The sequence below is a fragment of the Prunus dulcis genome, chromosome 3, assembly GCF_902201215.1.
Source record: "Prunus dulcis chromosome 3, ALMONDv2, whole genome shotgun sequence".
In the NCBI taxonomy this organism is placed as follows: Eukaryota; Viridiplantae; Streptophyta; class Magnoliopsida; order Rosales; family Rosaceae; genus Prunus; species Prunus dulcis.
In genome coordinates this window covers 4,489,796-4,510,082 of record NC_047652.1, presented here as the reverse complement: position 1 = coordinate 4,510,082, position 20,287 = coordinate 4,489,796, and the positions used below count along the sequence as shown (strand labels likewise).

General features: G+C 38.5%; 4 protein-coding genes and 1 non-coding gene across 6 annotated transcripts; 4 read left to right on the top strand and 1 right to left on the bottom strand.

The window, feature by feature from the left end:
* The first annotated feature begins 9 nt into the window (after window positions 1-9).
* Window positions 10-83, top strand: TRNAN-GUU. The gene has a single exon. It is a non-coding gene; the product is annotated as a tRNA-Asn (tRNA).
* A 229-nt stretch (window positions 84-312) lies between these two features.
* Window positions 313-1,663, top strand: LOC117623502 (photosynthetic NDH subunit of subcomplex B 3, chloroplastic). 2 transcript variants are annotated; one of them, XM_034354510.1, is made up of 6 exons: window positions 313-658; window positions 744-854; window positions 940-996; window positions 1,093-1,155; window positions 1,247-1,309; window positions 1,435-1,663. In XM_034354510.1, the coding sequence occupies exons 1-6, from the start codon at window positions 437-439 to the stop codon at window positions 1,516-1,518; spliced, it is 600 nt and encodes a 199-aa protein (XP_034210401.1). In that variant the 5' UTR covers window positions 313-436; the 3' UTR covers window positions 1,519-1,663. The 2 variants fall into 2 exon arrangements, with proteins under 2 accessions (XP_034210401.1, XP_034210400.1); XM_034354509.1 differs by having other exon boundaries at window positions 1,247-1,527.
* Window positions 1,664-1,923: 260 nt separating this feature from the next.
* On the bottom strand, window positions 1,924-4,055 carry LOC117623501 (aquaporin TIP2-1). Its single transcript, XM_034354508.1, has 3 exons — window positions 3,647-4,055; window positions 3,127-3,377; window positions 1,924-2,533 (listed from the first exon to the last, which is right to left on the bottom strand). Exons 1-3 carry the CDS (start codon window positions 3,771-3,773, stop codon window positions 2,165-2,167), a joined length of 747 nt encoding a protein of 248 aa, XP_034210399.1. The 5' UTR covers window positions 3,774-4,055; the 3' UTR covers window positions 1,924-2,164.
* A 2,495-nt stretch (window positions 4,056-6,550) lies between these two features.
* On the top strand, window positions 6,551-7,134 carry LOC117621041. The gene is made up of 2 exons (XM_034351300.1): window positions 6,551-6,979; window positions 7,072-7,134. The coding sequence occupies exons 1-2, from the start codon at window positions 6,551-6,553 to the stop codon at window positions 7,132-7,134; spliced, it is 492 nt and encodes a 163-aa protein (XP_034207191.1).
* Window positions 7,135-8,215: 1,081 nt separating this feature from the next.
* On the top strand, window positions 8,216-9,949 carry LOC117623500 (protein JINGUBANG-like). Its single transcript, XM_034354507.1, has 2 exons — window positions 8,216-8,316; window positions 8,462-9,949. The coding sequence occupies exon 2, from the start codon at window positions 8,501-8,503 to the stop codon at window positions 9,854-9,856; it is 1,356 nt and encodes a 451-aa protein (XP_034210398.1). The 5' UTR covers window positions 8,216-8,316; window positions 8,462-8,500; the 3' UTR covers window positions 9,857-9,949.
* The last annotated feature ends 10,338 nt before the right edge of the window (window positions 9,950-20,287 follow it).

Below are 20,287 nucleotides of genomic sequence, written 5' to 3'. Positions count from 1 at the left end.
TGCCAACGTGCTGGAATAGCTCAGTTGGTTAGAGCGTGTGGCTGTTAACCACAAGGTCGGAGGTTCGAACCCTCCTTCTAGCGCTTTTTGAAATTTGCCTCTAAATTGTTGGGTCTAGACTGGTCCAGTTTAATCAGCCCAAATGTTTTCAAAACCAAAAGTAGCCCAGCCCAATTTTTTGAGCAGGCCTTGCATTCCAATTGAGATTTGGCCCCATTTTAATTATCTTGTATTTTATTTTATTTTATTTATGTATCATATTTGTTGGGCAGGCACTTCATATGGGATAAGGTAATTGGCAAAATCCACCACACATCCATCATGATGCAAACCAAACCCATGAAACTAGCACTGCTAAATTATCCTACACAACACAACCTATCTTTTGAAGAAAAAAAATTAATAATAATCTTTCTTTCAACATATCATCATCAAAATGGGCAGTCTCCAACTGAGCTCTTGTGGTTCATCTTTTTGCTCCCTCCCATTTCACTTGATAAATTCCACCATTGCCAACTCCCATTCAACTCTCAGACCCTCTAAGCCTCACAGCTTCTTCTCCAGAGGAAAAATTAGAGCAGTTAGCACATCCCAAGAGAACCCATCTGGAGCTATTGACCCAGAGCAACCCCCTTTGGTTGATTTTGCATTTGTTAGTGTAAGTTCTATAAACTATGTATATATATGTTCATATGAAAACTTACAATTTGTGTCCTTCATTGGTTTTGTTGTTTTGTTTTCAGTCTGTGTTACTTCCTGATCAAACACCAGATGTGCATCTTCGTCAAGCTTGTGGAGGGCAGAAGCTTAGGAATATAATGTTGGATTCAAATATTGATTTGTATGGACCCTATGTAAGCTTCTCTCTCTTGCTCTAAGCTTCTCTCTAGTGATTTAGAACAGAAACATTTACATGCTCAAAATGTTCAAAATGTTCAGGCCAGGACTCTGCTCAATTGTGGGGGAGTAGGAACCTGCGGGACATGTATGGTTGAGGTGATCTTTCCCAGTTTTCTTTTCCCCCTTTTTCTTGTATCTGACTTGAGTCATTTCAATTTTTCAACAAGTGAAGAATCTTCCTTGTGTTGCTAGGTTGTTCAAGGAAAAGAGCTGTTAAACCCTCGAACAGGAAAAGAGAAGGAACACCTTAAAAAGGTATGATCATAGGCCTAGATTAGACTGGACTATCATTGTGAGAGCAGTATGCCTAATTGTAGTGAAGGGCTTAACATTGAACAATTTGCAGAAACCGAAAAATTGGAGACTTGCTTGCCAAACCACAGTTGGGAAACCTGATTCTAGAGGACTGGTTTGTGATGTCTTTATGTTGGAAAACAATATAGTATTTTTGGTTATGTTGTCTCTAAACAAACATCTTCATCAATTCATGGACAGTTGGGTTGAATTAATTGCTTCTTTCTCATATGATTGCAGGTTGTTGTCCAACAACTGCCAGAATGGAAAGCACATGAATGGCGTTATGAAGAAATCCTAGTAGACCCTTCACAACCATCATAGGACATTTTTGCCAACCATTATTGGAAAGTTTTAATTAGATAAATAAATTAAATTCAAAATCCAGTTTAAATGATACAAAATTCATAATTAGGTTATGCTTAAGGCTTCAATGCATGTACATTCTCATATGTATTTTTGCTTTAAATTGTCTTACTTCCACGTAATCTAAAGCCAATTTCCACAAATGCACAGAATGTCATCAGTTGCATTATTGGAAAAATGGACTTTCCTTCCATCCAAAACCAAAAGAACTCATGTCAATGGAGTATAGCTCAATTGGTTGAACTCTTCAACCTTCACTCATGTGGTCAAAAGTTCGAAACTTCTGAGCATCCAATGAATCTTTGTATAAAGCCAGAAAAAAAAAAAAAAAACAAAAGAACCCACAAAATTAAGCAAACCATATACACAGAAGAAAGAGGGGCCGGGCTTCACCAACTTCATTCATTTTCACAAGGAAAAAGTGAGCTACAAATGGGCTTTACAAACAGCACAATAAAAACAGGGTTCCAAGTTGAGAATAAATAATTGGAAAGTTGATAAGAAAAAGAAGCAAGAACAAAAACTTGCTCTTCCTTCTTTTATTACAAGGGCAAAAGGACTGGCTAGGAAGGAACACATGCAACAAACTCAATTGTCAACGCTATCAATACTCGTTGACTAAGGGTGCATGCTCAGTGTGAAAAAATACATTGCCATAGATAAGCCCAGCAAGCCCACCACCAACGAGGGGCCCAACCCAGTAGATCCAGTTGTCGTGGAAGTCGCCACTAGCAACGGCAGGCCCGAAAGAGCGAGCTGGGTTCATTGATCCGCCGGAGAATGGGCCGGCAGCCAAGATGTTAGCCCCAACAATGAAACCAATGGCCATGGGGGCAATGGTGCCCAATGCGCCCTTCTTGGGGTCAGCTGCTGTTGCATACACAGTGTAAACCAAAGCAAAGGTGATGATGATCTCAAAGATTACTCCTTGAATGGCTCCAACTCCGGCAGCCAAACTGTGGATGGGAATTGTCTGAACAGAAATTCCATAGTTAGTTTCAACACTGAATTAAACTAATAAATTAAGATTCCTTTGTACGTATACGCTAAATAATAACTATAATTAGTTTAAAACACTTTTTCCATAATAGTGACGTCATAGTTATCAAATTTGTTCACTAAATTATGTCTCAGTTTAAGTGGTAATATCTTACTTCTTCATAATAGATAAGATTTAATTTAAAAGGAACTCAAATAAGAATCAATCAAATGTTGTTAGTGAACAGATCTGGTATTCCTAGCGGTCTTCGCATAAATCACAAAAATTAGCAACACAACTTTATTTTGTACGAAGAAATTCCATTAAATCCCCCAAATAAAACCTTTTAATTTCATTCACGGATAAATAGACAGCCAAATTCTAATTGTTGTGCTAGCTAAGTTGATTAGGGTTAAGCCTTAAGTGTCATAATTTGTCACTCCCAAAATTAAGAACACCAAAATATCATAATTGCCCTTATTTTGTGCATGAAGGCTTAGGTTGGGATGGACAAAGCTGTCATTCCATGCACTATTCGTGGAAAAAGTTGTATTAATTTTGGATTGACATGTTGAGCAATATCTTACCAAGCCTCCGGTGACGAACTTGAGGATGTAGGCAGCAACAATGGCACCAAGAAGCTGCGCAATCCAGTAGAAGATGCCAGTGAGGACAGTGATTTGGCCACCAAGAGCCAATCCAAAGGTGACCGCTGGGTTCACATGTCCACCAGAGATGTTGGCGCCAATTGCGACTGCAACAAAGAGAGCAAAGCCATGGGCAATAGCAATGGCTACTAGCCCAGCAGGATCAAGAGCAGCATTGGATGTCAACTTGTCTGCACACAAAAAGCAAAACAAAAACCGGAAAAAAAAAAGAAAAAAAAAAGTTACAAAATCACCAAGGATTATTAGTGCATGATTTAAATTGCTTTGCAAGTAATTAAATCTCAAATCATAAATTGTTAATAGATTGTATCGTCGTCTTTCTGTCACGGGATCGAATTCATGACATAGTACCTCGCAAGTTGAACTATTAATTTTAGTTTTAGCATATTTTTTTGATAGATCAAAAGATAGAAATGAGTTGAATAGAAGAAATGATTACTGTAAGCAATGGCTGAACCAACTCCTGCAAAAACAAAGAGCAAGGTTGAGATGAACTCTGCAAGATAGGCCTTAAGGGACCCCAAACTGAAAGAATCATCAAAGCGCCCAAATGCTATTCTGGCCATCTTTCAAAAAGCAAACTTAATTGGAAAGAGTATGGAGAGCAGAAGATATGGGTTTAGAATTAGGAAGGTTCAGATGGCAAACAAGCCCTAGCTAGGTCTCATATATATAATAAGAATACTACTTGCCTCATTGTGGGTAAGGATATACTCTTTTTTTCTTGCGAATTATAGTTTCACACATATACAAAAATAATACATCAAAAATAAAAAGAATTAATATATTTATATACACATATCACACTGCTATTGACACGAAAGAATATAGAAACTTCTACTTACCTGAAAACGAGATAAGTATTTTTTATAAAATAACAACAGCTATAGCAAGTTGAAAATAATAATTGGGGTTTATCAAATGTACTCTACATTATGCATAGTATACATAATGTTTGATGAATTAATTTGACATTTAGAAGACAAAAGGGAATATATATGGAAGGGGTAGTACCAAAATATATATGTCCATACATGCAGTGCAGACATCCAATCATGTCTCTTTTGGGGTGGTCTTAGCTGTCACCAACATGCTTTAATGGATATGTCTGGAAGCTCATCAATGATTCTACCATGTTAATTCAATTGAGAAAGAAAGTATAAAGGATTGTGTTATGGTGGTGGGACATGTTTGTGAAGAAAATAATGATAAAAGAGGAGGTGATGGGTGGCACGACGAAGTTTGGGCCACAAACACCACCGACCATGCTCCAAAAATGGGCAGGAAGGAAGAGATTCTGAAAAATGTGTGGATAAGAATAGAAGTGCGGGGGATTAGAGTAAGGTTTTAATTATTGGGGATAGAGAGGAATCTCAATGACTCTGTCTGTACTGTTCACTGGTCTTGGAGATCAAAGTTTCTTTGTTACCACTGTGATTTTTTTCTTTTACACCCTTCCCTTTTATGGTAATTCAAGTAAGGGGTTTTGGCTAAAGGATTATATAGTTAAAAGCATTTATCTTTATATTCAAGTTCTTACGTTTGATTTCCGTTTGTTTCTATCATAAACGAAAAAAGAAAGGGGTTTTGGAATTGGATATTCATTATGGTCCTGCATTTGAATGTGAGAGAAGAGAATTTACATTTCAACAGTTAGATCGTATATAATTAAATGGTTGAGATGCAATCCATGTTTGATAGTTGAACAAAAATTTTATGTTCCGACAATTGAAAACTAGTAAGGCCACACATAACCTGGGATAGAAAATCCACGAGCTAAAAGAAAAAATCTGCAATTCTCTGTCCCAGGTTATCACTAAAGGGCATATACAAAAGATGCTTCTGAAAACGACGTGTCGCTCTTATGATCATAATTGCAGTGAGGAGCCAAACTAGCAGAAGAAGCTGCACCAATGATGAGTGTGACTAGCCAAATTATATGTTGGCCTTGTTTGCAGTTGATATAGGGCTAGGTTCAGTGCAGTTAGTCCCTTTTTGGTTGGGCTTCAAAAGGTTACATGGTCTTGCCATACCAAGGTGTATATTGCTTTGGCCGGCATTGGACTTGGCCTAAATATGTCTCAGATCAAAACTGAGACGTATAAAGTTGCATGTGACATATTTTGACAGAAAATTGGATGAAATTCGAAAAATTTAACAGCACAAAATTGACTCGATATAAACAGTTTGAGAATGCTGAAAAATTATTCAAGAATTATGTTCAATTAAGGCTTCAATTTTGAAGCAACACCATGGCTTCAATTTTGTTTCGCTGATGACAGACTGTTATTTATAGAAGCAACACCTCAAGCTTGCAGGGCTCTTAAGAAAGTGTTTCAGATGTATGGGTCAGCGGCGGACCAAAAAATAAATTTTGATAAATCAGCAATTGCTTTCAGCCCTAATGCTCCGATGCAATTAAGGAATGAGGTATGCAGCTTCCTACACATCCAGAGTGTTTATTTTCATGCCAAATACTTGGGATTGCCAACGGCGATTGGTAGGAAAAAAATAGAGTGCTTTTAAGTGTATAAAAGAAAAATTAAGAAAGAAGCTCAACTCAATGGTTGGAAAGAGTTATTGCTTTCAAAAGCAGAAAAGTCTCTTCTTATTAATGCTGTGGCTCAATGCATCTCAAATTATGCTGTGGGGAGATGGGGCAGATACTTTTGTTTATGGAGATGCTTGGATTCCTAGGCCTACTTCTTTTCGCTCTATCTCTCCTCCCGTGCTGGATCAAGAAACCAAAATAATTGCTTTTATTTTTCCTAATGGGGTATGGAATATTGAATTGTTAAAACTGTGTTTCTATTGAGTGCTAATTATCATAAGGATAGATGGATATGGCACTATACTAATAATGGAATTTATTCTGTGAAAAGTGGATACTGATTGGGAATGCTGCAAAAAAAAGACTGCAATGGGGATGCTGGCTCCTCTTCGGATCCAAGAGCCCAAAATTCTTTTTGGAAGAAAGTTTGGTCCCAAGAGATTCCACAAAAACTCATCTTTTTTAATTGGAGAGCTATCCACAACTCTCGTCCTTGCAAAGCTAATCTTCTTAAGAGGAAAATTGTTTCTGATGACGCTTGCCCCATCTGTATTGTAAATTCTGAAAATCTAATACATGTAGTTTGGAGTTGTCCTGGGGCCCAAAAAGTTTGGAAGAAAGTGAGATTCATGGAAGTTTTTAAAGGGCTGCAATTGTCCACTTATGGTGATTTCTTTGAAGCTGCCACGAATTATCTTTCAACATTTGAAATGCGTCTATTTGTGTACATGCTGGAGCTTAAGGAAAGATAGAAACAAGGCGATTTTTGAAGCTTGGTCTAAAAAAGAAGAAATGATTTTTAATGGAGCAGTTCATTTGGCTGAGGAATATGGAGATCTAATGAGAAGAGAATCTAATATAGTTATTGAAAAGGCTTCCAAATGGTCTCACCCTCCTGTTGGTAAGTTTAAACTCAATGTAGATGCTGCTTATATTCCTGATATGGGTGTGGGTGGAATTGGTGCTGTCATTAGAAATGAGAAAGGGGAAGTGATGGTGGCTACGGCCCTTCCCCTTCACACTGCCACCTCCCCCAAACATGCCGAGATCATGGCACTTCAATTCGGGTTGAACTTTGCTTGGGATGCAGGCTTCTCTTCTATCCTGGTTGAGTCTGATTCACAAGCAGTGGTTAACAATTTAAATACTGATGAGGAGTCTTTCGCACCAAAAGGGCATCTCATTGATGATATCAAGAGGAGTTTGCAACAGTTAGAGAATGTAACCGTCTCTTTCATTCCAAGCGGATGTAATCAGGTTGTTGTTCATATTCTAGCTAAACATGCTTTAAACTGTAATTCTATTGTAACCAGGGTAGAAGGGTTCCCCTCTGGCTGGAGTCGTTCCTTATTGATGATACAGTTGTATCCTCTTAAGGCATGAGGGCCTGCGAGATTTGAAAAATGAGTGGATGAGATTAATTGTGGGGGGATTATAGTGAGAAGCATTGGATCATGTTACTTGTTTTATGTTTTAATTATTGGGGATTTGCTGCCTAATTGGAGGAGGGATAGAGAGGAATCTCAATGACTATTTCTGTACTATTCACTGGTTTAATAATTTTGGAGATCAAAGTTTGTTTGTTTTCATTATGATTTTTTATTTTTGACCCTTCCTTTTTATGATAATTCAGACCAAAAGAAATGACAGCTTTCCATGAGCATTCAGGAAAGCAGAAAATTAAGATAGGAAGAGGAGCAGGCATCCAACTTTGCAAGTAAAAGTTAGGGAGATTCACTATTATACCCAATATGGGGGCCCAAATTATAAAAATACCCTATATAAAATAGACTTTAGAAACACACCCAAAGCCCATTTACAACATAACAAAAAAGCTTTTAACTTCTTATAAATTACAAAACTGCCATTAATTTCTTAAAACAAGCCCAACCCCAAAATCTCATAAAAATAGCCAAAGCACTCAATAGGGCATCAAAGTAATTTAATAATCAATATTAAATTCAATAAGACTAGCTATCATTTTTTGGGTTTTTTTTGGGTTTGTTTATAGGAATTCAATTGTGTAGGGTTTATTTATAATATTAGTGCTAGAAATGGGTATATCACTAAATATCTCTAAAAGGTATTGCATATTTCTCCTATCAATGAATATGTACCACATTTATTTCTGGCTATAATATCTCCTTGCAAAATTAAAGATTCACTTCACCAGAATCTCATCTTAGTAATGTGATTTAAAAAAAAGCAGTTCTACTTGCCGAAATAGGAGTTACTGCAAATCAAATAATCTTTAGCAGCTGGGTGCTGTTATTTTTCTCTAAACTTCTCATCTAAATAAGCTTTAATTAGCAGCTGCCGTACTATGAGTAGTTGGAAGATAATTTTTATTTTATTTTATTATATCAAATGCAATGGGGAGGTAGGAAGAGGCTTTTAAATTTAGTTATTGTTGCTCCATCCGAAGAGTTTTTGATCAACAGCTCGCACAAAGTAGAAAAAAAACTTGTGCAGCCAAGCCCCAGGCCCCTCCAACATCATCATTGAGGGAGATGGAGCCTTGCATTTTGTCCAACTCAGTGACTAGCATGCTCTAATTGGTAACGCACATTGAATGCAATTGAAAGCCTACACTAGTCCCCTCCAATGCTCCAAATTAAACAACCACCAACTCCAAATCTAACACACAGTAAAGCAAATTTTTAAGCACCATTGTGGTTTAATTTTTCCTGTCATTTCCTGCAGCTGTCACGTACTGTTCCCGTTGCTTTGCTCAGCAATGCCATGGAGTTCAATTGTGAGAAAAACCTCTGGAGCTTCATGGATGAGGAAAGAAAGAGAATCAAGTTGCCTCGTGGTGACCAGCAACAAAGTTCATCACAAACCAACAACATTCATTCAGCTTCTTCAGCAAGACCTTCTGTTGCTGCTTCTGAACCATCAATTCCTACACGGCCTATGAGCCCTGGGACACCATGGACACTATCCCCAGTGCGCACCTCTCCCTCCCAACCCCTTCTTTACCATTGCATTGCCTCCCTCCACCGACATGAAGGTAACATTTTCTCCATCACACTATCAAAAGATTTTATATTCACAGGCTCAGAAAGTAGCCGTATTCATGCTTGGAAGCAGCCGGATTGCACTGAAATTGGTTACATAAAGGCTGCTTCAGGTCAAGTTCGAGCCATCTTGTCCTCAGGGAAAATGCTATTCACCACACATGGTGACTGCAAAGTTCGCATATGGGATGCGTCCACTGCAGAGAATTTTAGGCCGAAAAAGATCACAACTCTGCCTCAAAGAAATCGATTTTTGTTCCTTTCAAGAAAGAGCAGCCAGCAGCACAATGATCACATCTCTTGCCTAGCTTACAACAAGGAAGACAAGCTGTTGTACACAGGCTCGTGGGACAAAACAGTCAAAGCTTGGAAGATCAACGAGAGGTGTTGTGTGGATTCATTTGTGGCTCATGAAGGTCAAGTAAATGGGATTGTCATCAACCAAGAAGATGGTTGTGTTTTCACTTGCTCCTCAGATGGCTCAGTCAAAATCTGGAGAAGGGTGTTTGGTGAAAGTTCTCACATTCTGACCATGACTCTCAAGTTCCAGCTTTCGCCAGTGAATGCCTTGGCATTGAGCTCGTCACCGAACACCACCCTCCTCTACTCTGGCTCATCAGATGGGCTTATAAACTTTTGGGAGAAGGAGAAGATGTCTGGGAGGTACAACCATGGAGGGTTTCTGCAAGGTCATCATTTTGCTGTTCTTTGCTTGGTAGCCTTAGGAGAATTAGTCTTCAGTGGCTCCGAGGATGCAACCATAAGGGTTTGGAGGAGAGAGGAAGGGAATTGCTTCCATTCATGCATCGCTGTCATTGAAGGCCATCATGGGCCAGTAAGATGCTTAGCAGTTTCTTTGGAAACAGAGAATGTGGTGGGGGTGAAGGGTTTGTTGGTTTATAGTGCAAGCTTGGACCAAACTTTTAAGGTATGGAGGGTCAAAGTTTTTCCCACAGAGAAGGTAAACATGGATGAGTCTGCCAAAGACCCACAAAGAGAGATTGTGGAGTGTGAGACAAGTCCAGTGCTGTCACCTTCATGGGTAGAGAAAAAGCTTCTAGGCAACTATTTCCAGTAGGAGGCAGGACAAGGACGTGTAAGCTTTGATCTCTTGCTTAATTTGTTGAGGTTTTAAAAAATAAATAAAAAATAAAAAATAAATTTTGAACCAGTCTTAGATTTGAGAACTGAGGTCCCTCTTTCTTTAATAATTCATCATTGCATTATCTGTAGAACTCCAGAACTGCAAATCCAAGGATTAGAGGTTACATTGCAAATTTTATTTCAATGAGTATTGCATTTCCTTTGGTCGTCAACCATGTCTCTAGAAAATTTATTAGAATGTTTCAATTTACTTCAATGGGCATGAATAATGGGTTGGTATTCAATAAAAATGAACAAGACTGAGATATGTATGCTTTGTAAGTGTAATTGTGAGCATTTGCAAAGATAAACATATAAGAGAACCATACACAATGCTGGTGGAAATTTATTGAAGCTTTCATTGTCAAGAATGTGGATGTTGGGGTTGTTTTTTCCTCTGGCCCTGCAATGTGGTATCCAGTGCAGTTTTTCTCTTGTCTTTTCTTGTTTGTTATTCAGAAAATGGAAGAGTCGAAATATTACCAGGGAATCTGGGTAGGTTTGAACATTCATAACTGTCAGGCTGGCAGGGAACAAAAGGTCCAGGTTTGCAATAATCATCTTATTAGATGGCACGTGTATGTAGTTGAGCTTACACTGTCCTTCAGACTTCAGAGGTCCCCATGGTCCATGGGCAGTTGTAAAAGTTGACACAGTGGAATTTAAAGATGAACAAAGATATCTGCTCCTGGCCAAAAGAAAAAAAAGATTCTTTGGAATTTAAACATGAATCAGAGGAGATTGAATTTATTCCAAAGCTTACTTCCTATCTTACGTATCGTTTCCTACCCGAGATAAGAAAACGTACATATTGAGTGTCCGTAAATCAGTCTATTCGCATTTTTCAGGGAAAGGTATGGAAGCACAACAATGGTAATATCCATTGTCATCAAACACAAACCTTTGGGAAAGATGAGCTTCACGGATAAGATATACTCTCCCCATTCCTCATATCCACATTGCTTGGATGTTAGGGGTTACGGGAGGTACCATAGTTAAGGTCTTCAATAACAATACATTAGTGTTTTAGTTGTTATGTTGTTATTAGCCTTTATTAGAATATAATGGGTTTTCCGTTTCATTGTAACCACTAGGAAGATATCTTATAGTTTGTGTATAAATATTGGTTGTAATATCTCAAGTATTATAATCGAATATACAGTTTCTACATGGTATTAAAGCTAATGGCTAACGCCAATTAGCGATCCTTCATGTACCAACTTTGAGAGTCGTTGGCTCTCCTAGCTCGAAAGGGTGTTTGCTTCTATATAGTTCTCCATCTTCTCCTCCCTTCTACAATCTGTATTATTTTTTTTTCTCTCTCTACTGCTGCCATTTCCTTTTATTTTTCAACGCTCCCTGTGAAGCGCTCTGCTCATTGATGAGCCTTTATCTTTCACTCCCTCCCTGTCTAGCTCTCTGTTAGGGATTGAGCCATGCATTTCTCCATGTAATGCTCTCTGTTGAAGATTGAGCCATTTCTCCTTCTTATGCTCTCTATTGAAGATTGCGCCTTCTCCCCCTTGTCAGTTGTCATCGCTCACCAAGCCTTATCCTAGCCGGCCTTTGTCTCTGTCTTGCTGTGCTTCACTGTCGTTAGTCCCTTTGCACAACCGTTGTCTATCCCTCATGTGCTCTATCCTCTCTCTCTCTCTCTCTCTCTCTCTCTCTCTCTCTCTCTCTCTCTCTCTCTCTCTCTCCAGGATCTCATTCCTTTTTTTTTTCTCTATCAAAACTCCCTCTTGAACTCTTTCTCTTTCTCTGGTTATATCAAGACTCCATCTCTTTCTCTTTGGTGTCATGAGCCCTCCATTTTTCCAATATCTCTCTCTTCTCTACACACATGCTTCCCCTTCATTCCCTTAAGCTTCATCTCTCTCTTGCCCAAACACTCGTGCTCATATCTATAAATTTTTATTTATAAAAAGAAATTAATAAACCTTCCTTTCCTTTCACTTTTCCTAGTCTGTAATTGTGGTTTCTCTATCGTGGTATCCATACTTTCCCTTTCTTTGTTGATGTTGCCTATCATTGCTCACCAAGCCGTCTCTCTTTCCTCCGTGAGCCTCATCAACGCTCGCTGAGCCTTCTCTGTTCTGCCGGTGTTCCCTTTGCACAACCCATGTCTCTTCCTCTGTGTTGCAGACTTGGTATCGGCCAGTCAAGCCCTATCACTGTGTTGCTGCCTTGGTATCGGCCTCTCACGCTCTATCTATGCTCAACCTGTGTTCTCCTCTCTTTCTTTCTCTCCTTTTTCCATCTTTATTTTGAAAAGATTTTAACTCTGTGTTTTGCCCACACTCTCTTTTCCTTTCTCTGACTCACTTGGTTTCCTCCTTTATTTCTTATTATTGTTTTTTGGGTCAATCATCTCTCTTTATTTTAATCTATATGGGCCTCTATCCTCTTGTTATAATCTTTTCTTTATTACTTCTTTGTTCCCCGATGGTTTTCTTCCCCATACCTTATTGTTTCTATGGTGCTTTGAAAGTCAAACTTGCCCATGCTCTCGTTTTCTTTTATCTATGTCCCAAGTTGGTTTCACCTCCTATCCTCTACTGTTGTGCTGCGCCCTCTCTTAACCCCTTTATTCCCTTCAAATATTCCTTATTTTCTCTCTATACACATCCTTTTCTGCTTTCCATGTGATGAATTTTCTTTTGTTTCCATTCCTCATCTTTATTATATTTCTTCTTTTCACGTCTTATTTCCAAACTTGTCACCTCTCCGGCGTCAAGTTTGCGGGGGAGTTTTAGGGGTTACGGGAGTTACCATAGTTAAGGGTTTTTAATGACAATACATTAGTATTTTAGCTGTTATGTTGTTATTAGCCTTTATTATAATATGATGAGTTTTCCATTTCATTGTAACCACTAGGAAGATATCTTATAGTTTGTGTATAAATATTGGTTGTAATATCTCAAGTATTATAATCGAATATACAGTTTCTACAGGAAATGCCAGGGGCGTCAAAGGATTGATCTTCTCACGTTCGTTTCTTCTTGCATATATCACCCACAAGCAAAAGAAACTTTAAAATGACAAGCACTTAAGGGCCCCTACACGTCGGGGAACCTCCAGTAAAGCCTAAAGTTGGTTCCAAACCGAATCGCATGGAGAAAAAATTCTCCTTAGAATCAACGTTTCCTTTCCCTCCTTCCTTGAGTGTCGCGAAAATGCATAATAACGTAGATAAACCCTACACCATTTAATTTCTATAAACAAAAAAAAAAAAAAAAAAAACAACCAAAAAATGATAGCTGGCTTTATCGAATTTAATTTTGATTATTAAATTACTTTAATGCCCTATTGAGTGTTTTGAGCTTTCTTTATGAGGTTTTGGGGTTGGGTTTGTTTTAAGAAATCAATTGCAATTTTGTAATTTAAAAAAAGTTAAAGCCTTTTTGTTATGTTGTAAATGGGTTTTTGGTATATTTCTAAAGTCCATTTCATATAGTATTTTTTTAATTATAATTTGGACTCTTATATTGGGTATAATAGTGAATTTTTCTTTATTTTATTATAATTTTTAATTAAATTACAGCATAAAGAATTTTTTATTATTTGTTTGTTATCTATGCGGAGGTGGGCTCCACTTGTCATGTCACCCATTCAATTGGTGAATAATGATCCATGTGTACGAAATACAAAAACATCTCTGCCACGTCATCAAAGTTAACAAACCTTTGGATGTAGTTAACGGCATGGGGCAAAACGGGTCACCAAATCTCGGTCAAGGGATGTAAGTGGGCTTTAAGTTAATGTGAGATTTAATCGTAATTTTAAGGGACATTGATGTCATTAAACCATTTGTATATGCTCCCTGTTTGCAAACCTTGTGTGACGTTCTCATTACAATTTACACCTGCCAATGTCACATTGAGTTTCAAATCATATAAACAGATTTTTGTCAATTTTCAAAATCATAAATCGTGGTGACTAAAGAGCATTTGAATGATTGAAGCATAGAATATAATTTTCTTAGATTTTTAATCAGTTTTCATGCAAATTGGAGAATGAACTCGGGATTAACCAAATGAATATTAAAATGAGACATTTAAATGTCTTCCACCAAATTGGGTACATAAGCACTAGATAATATAAGATTATCAATGCATTAGTATAATAAAAACATTACATTAAGAATTTCAGGAAATATAATAGTGTAGAAGTTAACTATATTTAAAAGATAACCAAGAATTATTAGGACGTAACTTCCATGACAGACTTAAGCAATAATATATGTAACGGAGAGAGCAAATATTTTAGGGCAAATTTTCCTTTTGGGCTCTGCACGAAACTAGTATTGCAGATACTGAATAAGATTATCAAGCATTGCTGCATCAGAGTTGGTGGGATATGTTCAATAGCAATATATACACAGCTTTTAGAAGAAAATTAAAGTCAAAAGCTAATACTTGATCGAATAGGCAACCAAATTTCTTAGACAATATAAACTTACAGCTCTTAAATTGAATGAAAATTAAAGAAAACACTACAAATCTTTCACTTGAGGTCCTAAAGTTGTTAGCATCTGCTGGCCACTACATAAGAGTGTTGTTAAATGTTTTGGTTATATCCCATTTGAATTGGACTTATCGGAAAAATTCAACAAAAGATAACTATGAGAAAGAACAACTGACTGCATGTGCCATGGGTGCAACAATTATCTTGTGTGGTGTGGAGCGGAGCTTGTTAGAGAAGGGGGAATTGAACTTAGGACTATGGGTGCACAACAAATAATATTCTTAATCACTTGAGTTATAAGACCTTGGTTGACGCGGAGTGAAGCTTTCTAAATCCCAAAACAGAAACCATACTAGGCACGTAAATAACAGCGGCAAAACCTTTCGGAACGCCTAGAATAGGAAGACACTGAGATGATGGTTTTGTATGGAGGTTGTAGGAGACTAGAGGTTGATAACCATATAAAGAAACCGAAAGAATCTCATCGCTCTTCCAAAATGCCAAAGGCTTGTGGGTCAAAGTGAGATCAAAAGCATGGTGTTTGGTCCAAGTAGCATCCAAAGAGAGCAACAGACTTGTGATACCACAGCAGAAGCCGTATATTATAAAAAAAACCCGTTGAGCTTAAACAATATACATACGGCAACATTATATTATGAAACACCTCATCCCTCTTATCAAACGAAATGATCACATCCCTAATGTCTTCCTCCAGCATGTCAGCCAAGCCGTCGACCAACTTAGATTGCTCGTGCCCCACCCAGTAACACATCCCTTTTAAGTAGAACTGGAAATCCTCCGGCCAAAGGTTTGTAGTTTCAGTTTCCAGGGAGCCCGTCGCGATCTCTCTCCAAGTATCCGTCCCCAAACTGTACACTACTGGTTTTGGCGTATAAATTATATGGTCATTTCCATCATCAATACTCGCCATAAAATTCATTGCCAGGATATCCACTGTCAACAACTTTGTAATCATTGGTTTTAGGATCATAGCCAAATCCCAGGGCCTGTGACATGTCACGATACCGTCTTAAGTAAGCAATGTGAACATCTAGGTACGGCTCCGGAGGCAGTAGCTTGGGTGCCTCATGAATTGCTGGTGTTGATGCTCAAAATGGCCCGGCCAATATTGAGTCCAACTTAGTGATTATATGTGCTGGGTCTTCAGCAGGGAAGAGGGCTGAGGCCCTTGGTGAAATGGGTTGGTGAGGAACCTGCAGAAGATAAAAAGGGGAGAAGCAACTGTTAAGCTTCGGACACCGGTGTGGTGCCGGCCGATGCCTAAGTCAGTTACGGGTAGTAATTCTGGCAGAGTAACAGTAAAAGTAGGGGAATCGTTCTTGGTTTTACCTGGGTACTGTTCCCTATTTATAGGGAAGTGAAAGTGGGAGCTTTGCACAAAGTTCCAATGTGGGACTTTGTGCAAGCCGTTGTGGTGGCGACACGTGTCCTGGAGATTAGGTTTGGCAGCTGAGAGCTTCGGCAGGTGTCTGGCACCTCGGAAGTGTGTCTTCCTTCGGCATGGGAGAAGGCGTGGCTGCTTTGGTGCTAGTCGCTTTGATGCTGGGTCTGCTCGGTTCATTATGGTGTAAACAGCTGGGTTCCATAACACCGCCTCTGCAGCATTAAGTTGGACACAAATGATACCGTCACAGTGGCCTACAATACGAAATGTTTTTTCTTTGTCAATCAGCGGCTGCTTTAGGTTGGTCATGTCCATGTCCTCGAAACTAGAAAGAAACCTAAGCGGATCAATATTAGTACAATGACAATGATCAGAATTAGCAATGCAGCAGTAGCAGAAAAAATTAAGGACTGAGAATACAACAGATTTGGTGTCCTGGTCTTCGAAACCATGAATGATGTGCTTCCGGGGCTGGGTACGGGGTCGGCTCTCGCATACCACATCATCCACTAATAATCGCCTCAAAAGTACTGTACAAGTGGAGGAGGAGGACAAAATGTTATTGTCGGGATCAGAATTGTGTTGCACGTGCTTCACTACAAACTCCGGGCTGCTGATGAGAGCACACCACCATTTAGAGACGCACTTGAACCTCGTCAAAGTTTTTGGAAGCAAACATGATAGAATTTGTGCGTTTCCCATTCCCATTTTAAGGGAACACGAAAACGTTTCTGCCATAAGCATAGACATTCATCACACAACACAAAAAATCAGTATGCATATATACAAAGAGGTTCTGTTGAGGGATCCTCAAATAATATGTATACAATAAAAAAATCAAGGTGCGTGAGAAAGAATCATTCTTTCCACAGTTAACCCAATGATCTAGCTAATCTCATTAATTAGCAACACCTAGCCCAATGTTGTCTTTGATCTAAAATATAATCCTAATTTAAGAATAGGATTGAAACCAGGCCCGTTTAGATTTAGAGACTCTACAATTTGATGATGACGAGAAATCTCATAAAAATTTTAAATAACAATAAGATTTTACCTTAGGGATATATTACCCTTTTTTTTTTCTTTTTTTTTTCCTGATGCAGTTAACGAAATTGGGGGAGACAAAGCCCTCGTTGTGTCCCTGGTTTGGCCACAGTCACGCTTACAAGTTACAATGCATGCAATATTATGCAATTCGTGGTTTTCCTCTTCTTCAAGTTCTGGAGAGGAATTCATAAATAAATAAAATCTCTGCAGAAAAAAATGAATGAGAGAGAAATTTGGGGTTTCGTCTGGCCGAAAGATAGCCAGATGGTGTAATATTACACAAACGTACAATAACAGTACAATATTATTATTATTTTTTACAAAATTCAAAAACCTGAACTGATGGAAGATTTTTTTGAGAATTTTTTTTTCAAGAATTTGAAGAGGTGTAGGTAGTATGATATCTTTTGTTATTTTTCGCTTTTCTTTTTCTTTTCACACATCGCTGGTAATAAAATGGTGTAATGGAATTGTACTTGACCGATCCAACCGTCTCTTGTCTTGCGTCTACCTACCACGTTGTAATAATTTTTGAACTCCAAACTATCGTATTCTAAAAGAATAGATAAGAAAAAGTCTACAAAAGCATTAGACGTACCAAAATAAATTGTTTGGAATGTTGTAGAGATTGTGATGGAGTTAATACTCATTCATGCATGATGAAAAATGTTTACCATAATAAATAAAGTCTGTCCATAATTTCACTTGTCACTGGCACAGTCGTAGTCCTCTTTAAACTTCTCCACCCATGCAAACCCCTTCACATCCCTGATCTCCTCTCTCTTCTCAATTCCCGATCAACAACTTAAACCGCTCTCTCTCGCAATTAAACTACGGCGTTTTCATACCGAACCGAGCAACAGTGCTTTCACCAACAAACTAGAATCCACCAGAAAATTGAGTAAAACTCAAAGATATTTGATTGATAATGAGATAGATAAACTGACAAATACAACGCCATAAGTTGGCTTAAATAAAAAACAAAGAAACCCTAAAACCGTAGGAAACCCTAAATTCTAAAATATTCCTAAACTTAGCTAAAAATAACATCCTAATAGATAACTTATTCTTCGAAATATAAAATTAAATATTAAATTAAATACAAATCTTGACACACATAATTGCTTCAAACTTCCTCAATCAATTAGAAAATCCCAGCGATACGCCTTCCTTCTTTTCCTAGCGCCATAATTGACATTTAATTGGAATTTTCCTCTCTTGCACGATTTCCTTCCAACTTTAAGCCACTTTATTTTAATTAATTTTTCACACCATAATTGACCCATATTTCGTCCTACATCATTGTGTTACTACTCTGCTATGATATGGTACCATTTTTGGAAATGGTGGTTTTTGTAAGAGTACCAATGATGATGATAGTGCCAAGTGTCAGCAGATTAAGGAGTGAGCTGTTAGAATATTGTTAGTGAGATATCGCCTGATAAAATTTCGGAGTACACTGACTCAGAGCACACTCCATGGCATAGAACACCTCCTTGAAAAGTTTTAAGAGCGAGAATGTGAAGCCTTATGAAAAATAAAAAGGACGAAAGGTGATAATCCTAGCATTTGGATCATTCGCATCCACACAAGGCCCATCATCAGTCAAAGGCTCCACAAGCTTGACATGCACGTCATCAGGAATGACATAAGCATAAGTGGCCCGCCATTTCTGGAACTAAGCTTCAGACATAACGTGGTGCAGATTAGCCACAAACCTCTTCTTGTGCACTTTGGAGCCTATCCACAGATACAAAGGCACTTGTGAGCTCGGTGACCTGCTACCATCTTCAGAAGACATGGTGAATGGACGACTGCAAGAAGAAAAGAAATTTTTTGCAAGTTAGAATATACAGGCTAGGGCCGTAGACTTCTTGCCTAAGCCGCGACAGCCCAGGTAGCATCTACAGCCCCGAGTTGTACCACGAGACCTTGGAAAGTGAAGTGACAGCGGCAGTTGCTACCAGCAACCACCACCACCATCGACAAGCGCTACCAAAGCTACTAGCGTCCCGCCAGTAGCCATTCTCTACGTCGCGACACCTCGCAACGACAACTAGCCATGCCCGTGTTGGCTAGTCCTCGCCACAAGCAAAAAGAAAAGGAGAGTCACGGTAGTCGTGACTGCGACAACTACCATGACATAGCCACTGTCACACCAACCGCCTCCCTGGCTCCTCGCGATGACAACCCACCGAACCAAGCCCGCTAGTCCTCGCCACTGTCCAAAAGAAAGGAAAGGTCGTGGCAGCTGCCATAGCAACCACTGCCACCGTCACGACAACAACTGGCCAGGCTCAGTCCTCGTCAAGAAGAAGAAAAAATGAGGACAAAAAAAATATACGTGCTCGACTTACCTTAGGATGCATCGCAACTCCTCTCTTCGACAAGCAATACAAATTCTCTAAGATCTCTCTCAAGTTAGAAAGTAGAGAAGTTAAGTTTGTGATGTGAAGAATAATGAAGAAAAGCCATGTATTTATATAGGTTAGGCATTCTAAGTCAAAAAGGAATCACAAGTCAATTCCTACTGTGAGCCCAACTCAAAGAAAAGTCAAAAGCCTACTTCAATTGGGAACCCAATCTACAAAAGGAGTCCAACTGAAAGAAGAAAGCCCAAGCGCAGTTGGAGAGCCCAAAAAATAATTTCATCTCTTACATGCCATATAAGCACCATGCAGAAGCTGGGGGCCATTTGTGGGTGCAAATATTTTAGTCTCTAATCACAAGATGACACGTGGACAAGAAGAATATTCCCTAGGTAAATTAATTGAGCCTATTTATTTGGCCAATTAATTAATACTAAAAATATGGATAATATATTAAATATGGGATATTATCCTTATTTAATAAGATAATGCTACCAATTTAGATATTATCTAGATTGGAGATAATATCATCATCAAATTAGGAGATTTGATCCCAATCAAATCCTTAGGAGATTTGATCCCAATCAAATCCTTAGGAGATTTGATCACAATCAAATCCCTAATCGACTCAATCTCTACAAATTGGGGAAAGAATAAACTTCTTCCAAATAAGAGTTTATTCTTTGCAAAACCTTAGCACACAAGGAGCCTATAAATACATGGCTACACCAAACATTCAAGGTACTTCTAAAAACCCAAGAAAAATAAATGAAGCTCTACTCTTTTCTCCTAATCGACGGCAACAACATTACTGCCGGCATCGCCACTCTCCTATCTCCATATTTTCTCCACACGGCTTTAGCCACCCGGTTCTCACCCTAGAGAAATCTCCTACCCTTTTTAGCTATTATTTCACCTAGATTCAATTGAACTAACTTAGGTATCGAAGGGCCTTTGGCCAACACCCCCCCGGGTGTGGTCTATTTACTCCGTTTTTTTTACAGGAATCGAGGAAGAGAGAGAAGGAAGATCAAAGGTTGAAGAATCTATAAGCGGATATTCTATTGTGAGAATATTT

Coding starts and splice junctions, on each gene's coding strand:
- LOC117621041 (XM_034351300.1), top strand. CDS start 6,551: ATGATTTTTAATGGAGCAGTTCATTTGGCTGAGGAATATGGAGATCTA. Junction 6,980..7,071: donor GTTTGCAACAGTTAGAGAAT/GTAACCGTCTCT, acceptor TATTGTAACCAG/GGTAGAAGGGTTCCCCTCTG.
- LOC117623501 (XM_034354508.1), bottom strand. CDS start 3,773: ATGGCCAGAATAGCATTTGGGCGCTTTGATGATTCTTTCAGTTTGGGG. Junction 3,378..3,646: donor TGGTTCAGCCATTGCTTACA/GTAATCATTTCT, acceptor TTTTGTGTGCAG/ACAAGTTGACATCCAATGCT. Junction 2,534..3,126: donor AGTTCGTCACCGGAGGCTTG/GTAAGATATTGC, acceptor ATTTCTGTTCAG/ACAATTCCCATCCACAGTTT.
- LOC117623502 (XM_034354509.1), top strand. CDS start 437: ATGGGCAGTCTCCAACTGAGCTCTTGTGGTTCATCTTTTTGCTCCCTC. Junction 659..743: donor TTGATTTTGCATTTGTTAGT/GTAAGTTCTATA, acceptor TTTTGTTTTCAG/TCTGTGTTACTTCCTGATCA. Junction 997..1,092: donor GCGGGACATGTATGGTTGAG/GTGATCTTTCCC, acceptor TTGTGTTGCTAG/GTTGTTCAAGGAAAAGAGCT.
- LOC117623500 (XM_034354507.1), top strand. CDS start 8,501: ATGGAGTTCAATTGTGAGAAAAACCTCTGGAGCTTCATGGATGAGGAA.